Source organism: Penaeus japonicus, unplaced genomic scaffold (genome assembly GCF_977035675.1).
Source record: "Penaeus japonicus unplaced genomic scaffold, GWHDUDI00000001_assembly GWHDUDI00000020, whole genome shotgun sequence".
Taxonomy (NCBI): domain Eukaryota; kingdom Metazoa; phylum Arthropoda; class Malacostraca; order Decapoda; family Penaeidae; genus Penaeus; species Penaeus japonicus.
The window spans coordinates 20,519,391-20,524,390 of record NW_028234422.1 but is presented as its reverse complement, the minus strand read 5'-3'; the positions used below and the strand labels follow the sequence as shown (position 1 = coordinate 20,524,390).

The window sequence follows — 5,000 nt, the reverse complement described above, 5'->3', positions numbered from 1 at the left end:
GTCTCTCTTCGCTCTCTCTCTCCTCCATCTCTCTCCCCATCTCTCTCCCCCCTCCCTCCCCCTCTATCTCCCCCTCTCCTCTCTCTCTCCTCTCTACCTCCTCCTCTGCTTCCCGCTCTCTCTCCCTCTCTCCTTTTTCTTTCCCTCTCTCTCATTTTTCTTCTCTATCTATCTACTCTCCCTCTCCCCTCTCTTTCCTCTCTCCCTCTCTCTCTCCCCTCTTACCTTCTTTCTCTTCTCCTCTCTCTCGCTACTCCTCTCTCTCTCTCTTTTCTCTCACGCCATCTCTCTACTCATCGGTCTTTCTCCCTCTCTCTCTCTCCTTCCTCTCCTCTCTCTTATTCTCTCTCCTCTCTCTCATTTTCTCTCTCCTCTCTCTCTCTCTCTCCCCCTCTCTCTCCCTCCTTCTCTCTGCGCTCTCTCTCTCTCTCTCTCTCTCTCCCATATACTACTCTCTCCCTCAGTTCTCCTCTCTCTCCGCTTCGTCTCGCATTTCTCTCTCCCTCTGTCTCGCTCTCTTCCCTCTCTCTCTCTCTCTCATTCTCTTCTCCTCCGTCCTCTCTCCATCCTCTCCCGCTTCTCTTTCCTCTCTCTCTCTCATGTTCTTTTTCTCTCTCGCCTCTCTCTCCGTCTCCTCTTCTCTCTCTCCTCTCTCCTCCCACGGGTCTCTCTTTCTCTCTCTCTCTCTCTCATCTCTCGTTTCTCCTCTCTCCCTCTCCTCTCTCTCTCGCGTTTCTACTCTCTCTCTCTCTCTCTCTCCCTCTCCTTTTTCTCTCTTCTCTCTCTCTCTCTCTCTCCCTTAAGTGTACTTTTCTTTGGTTCCTCTCTCCGATCATTTTTCTTGCTCTCCTCCCCTCTCACTCTCTCTGCTTCTCTCCTTTCCTCTCTCTCTCTCTCTCTCTCTCTCTCCCTCTCTTCTCTCTCTCTCAGTTTTATCTCTCTCCTCTTCTCTCCCTCATCCTTTCTCTCTCTCTCCACTCCTCCTCTCTTTCTTCTCTCTCTCTCTTCTCTCCTCCTCTTTCCTCTCTCTCTTCCATATTCTCTTTCTTTCTTTCTCTCTTTCTTGTTCCTCTCTCTCTCTTTTTTTTTCTCTCTCTCTCTCTTTCTCCTTTTCTTTCTCTCTCTCTCTCTCTCTTCTTTCTCTTTTTTTTTCTCTCTCTCTCTCTCTCTCTCTCTCTTTTTTTTCCTCTCTCTCTCTCTCTCTCTCTCTCTCTCTCTCTCTCTCCTCTCTCGTTTTTTTTTTTTTTTCTCTCTCTCTCTCTCTCTCTCTCTCATTTTCTTTCTCTCTCTCTCACTCATTTTCTCTCTCTCTTTCTCTCTCTTTTTATCTTTATCTATCTATCTGGTTGTCTCTCTTTCTATCTTTTTTTTTCTCTCTCTCTCTCTATTTCATTGTTTCTTTTTCTCTCTCTTTGTCGGATTCTCTCTCTCTCTCTCTCTCTATTTGGTGTTCTCTGTCTGTTTTTTTTTTCTCTCTTTATATATTTTGTTGTCTCTCTTGCTGTTTCTCTATCTGGTTGTCTCTCCCTCTCTCTTTCTGGTTGTCTCTCCCTCTCTCTCTCATTTTATCTCTATCTATCTATCTGGTTGTCTCTCTCTCTCTCTCATTTTATCTCTATCTGTCTATCTATCTGGTTGTGTCTCTTTCTATCTCTTTTTCTCTCTCTCTCTATTTGGTTGTCTCTGTCTCTCTGTCTGTTTATTTTTCTCCTTATTTATTTTTTTGTCTCTCTCGCTGTTTCTCTATCTGGTTGTCTCTCCTCTCTTACTGGTTGGTTATCGCTCATTGTGTCTCTTTCTTTCTTTCTTTCTTTTTTTCACTGTTCTCAAGGATTTGAGGAATGGTTTTACAATTCACATAAGATTATGATAAATGCATGAAAGGCATATACTGACTCTCACATGCTGCCTAAGCCACAGAAATTTGATCAGGAATATTTTTCAACCAACAAAGTGCAAACAACCAGCAACATGCTACTGACATATACATAGATAGTTTCTTGAATTTTTTCTCTTATTTTATATTTTTATAACCAAGAATGCATTATTATTATTGTATAGGCCATGAAAAGACCCAGAGATTTACAGAAATCATTTTACACATTTTCACATCACTTTGTTAACATCAGGTTTTTGTATTAGTGAATGATTCCTATAAAGGTAAGTGTTGTAGAGTAGCAAAAATGTCTCATACAGTTTTGAAATCAGCTTTTTATTTTAAAATTAATGTTCTCTGGTAAAAAAAAAAAAAAAAATTGTGATATTGGTACCATTTTTTTCTTCTTTTAATCTTTCTGTGAAGGGTATTCCCTCCCTCCCCCCTCCCCATGCCCTTCATGGATCACTTTTGATTCACTTGAGATCTATATCGTACTGTATTTTATTCTTTTGTTGAAATGACAAGCTATTTACTTCTTCAGTCATACCTGTTATACCAAATGCTTATTTGATTAGTATCACTTTGCTAATATATCATATATTAACTCATATTTCATTACATAGATTAGAAAATAATAGAAAACACACAAAACATCCAAAGATGCCTTGCATAGTCTGAACATCTTAGGATGTGGTTCGTCGTGAAAGGATCAAAGGTTGAAATTTGTTTTTCATGTCTCTCTTTTTTTCAGAATACACTAATTTGCATAGGATACTTTAAGAATACATATACTGCTTTAAATGCAATGTGTAAGGATAGTATGTCATTGTTATGATGGCTTGGCAATTAACCTCTGTGTCATAATTTCTTCATCTTACAGGATCAGCTGAGAAGTGAAAAGTGGATATACGAAATCCTGTGAGTGTTTTGTGGGGGCACTGAGTAGTCTTCTACTCCTTGATGTGAAAAGAAAGAGTATTCCTGCATTATTTAAACAACTTGCAGTTTTAAGTGTGTTTCCTTATCTTAAGCACCAAATCCCTTAGTCATCCATGGTATACATTTGGTTTGTTGTTCCTTCAGCTAAATCTTGGCCAAAGGACAGATTCTATGCAAAAGCTTATTTATTGGCCGGTCTTCCCTCAGATTCAAAGGATTGTTCATGACTAGTGTGTGGATCCTGTATTATCACTTTGGTGTACATCATTATGCTGATTTTTGGTGCTTCTGGTCCTATGCCAAATAAAGAACAAAACAAGGAAATACAGATTAAAATGTAAAAATGTATGGCCTGTGGATCTGAAAATATGCTATACTGTTTAAATTTGTGTGGAAAGAATGGGTAAATGGATTTATGTATTGATATAAAACGAGAGATTTCCTTATCCGATTGTCAAAATAGTACTGTCAATTACAGTATTAAAGGACTTGTTTTTAGTGTATGGAGATGAGAGGATGGTGTTATAGCAAAGGATATTTTTGATAGGAAGATTTCATGAAACATAAAATGTTATTGGATGGATGTTGTTTGGTTCTGTATATATTCCAGAGAGCAGTGGTTGAAAAGAAATTCCAAAAATGCATTCATTGTATATTATGTGATTCATGTTTACGTGTTAGCAATGAACCCCATTGTAGTTGTTTGCTGTCTTGGATTGTTTGATGTATAACATTACTTTTAAATTTTATTATTTCTGTCAGTGATCACTTCAAATATTTTTTCAGGATACTTCCCTTTGTGGATGTTGGGACAGCATTTCCAAGTAAAACATGTTTAAGTCTTTAGATGCAAAACTATACCTCGCTGATATTTTTATTTCGATAACAAAATGCCCCAATGAATATTTCTCCTTTGCCTTCACACTTTTATTGCAAAGTTTATTGTAAATATCAGCTCTTTTTTATATTTAAAGCATATATCAAAATTAAAAATTGAATTGTTTTCCTTACAATAAAAGATAAAATGGAAAGAAAAATTGATGAAATAAAAGGATAGCACAACTGATGCTAATGGAAGATGGCTCACTCACAGTAAACTGTTGATTCTAGTTTTGACTCTGGTGTGAATTGGTAGAGAAGTAGCTGTGAAAGTGAGAACAGAAAGTGTAAAAAAAAATTATTTGTAGCAAAATCTCTGAAAGGATAGTGTCTGGGGAGGGACACCATAGCTGCTCGTTCTGAATTTTCTCAATAAATTTGACAGTATTCGTCACCATGGTGAAAGACTGGAATTTGCATGAGCATCTTTCCTAGAGGAGAGTTTTCATTTAATATCTTATAAAAATTTATACATTAGTATGAAACATTTAGAAAACCTGTAGTCAGTTTTATATGCACAGTTTATACCTTGAATATATCTCTTAGCATTCAGTTGTGGCTTGATTTTTGTCTTGGAATTTAAGCCTTTGTGAATCCTCCACATCTTGAACAGTATTCGTGCTTACATTTTATTGTCCAAAGGAGTATTTTGATTATCTAGGATGGACTTTGGCAAACTCATGCTAAGTAACAGTAGCATTCAGATTTCATTTTTTTCTAAAAAATTCATATCATATGGTTTGACCTGCTTACACATTTTCAACATAAGGCTTTGAATAGTGGTGTATATTGTAAATGTTTGAATAGTTAACTCTGATGTTATTAAATATCAGTTTATTCTGTAACCATGATAAAGTAAAGTGATTTTATGTTTTGGCAAATCTAAGGAAGTTTTTCCAAAATGGTAATGAAAGATACAAAAATGTTATCAACTTTAACATTTTTATATTTGCTTTTCTATTTTGTCCGTTTTTCTTCTTATGAAGCTAAATTAAAAGAATATATTGTTTATGTTTTCTCTTCTAATATATTAATTCCTAGATGATCAAGCTGCTTCTATATATACACACAATTGCTTATGTAAACTGCATTCCCTAGTAGCCTAGTAACTTTTATTATTTAATTGGTATCGACTAGGATACATCACATGCATATCATCTACTACCTTTATTAGATTGCCTTCCCTTGTATATGTGTGCATTTCATGGAAGATTGTGCTTGCTTAAATTATTTGTTCTTTTGGAAGTCATGTTATTACATTTCTTAATTTAATTTTATTTATTTATTTTTTTAAATCTTGAAT

At 36.2% G+C, this 5,000-nt stretch overlaps 1 protein-coding gene across 1 annotated transcript in view; it reads left to right on the top strand.

Moving 5' to 3' along the window:
- The window catches only part of LOC122244080 (E3 ubiquitin-protein ligase PPP1R11), a 29,326-nt gene extending 24,344 nt beyond the window's left edge, over positions 1-4,982 (top strand). Inside the window, exon 4 of the mRNA XM_043001890.2 lies at positions 2,760-4,982. Within this exon, the coding sequence (XP_042857824.1) occupies positions 2,760-2,776 (17 nt within the window). The 3' untranslated portion in view covers positions 2,777-4,982. The remainder of the gene's footprint in view (positions 1-2,759) is intronic.
- Positions 4,983-5,000: the final 18 nt, after the last annotated feature.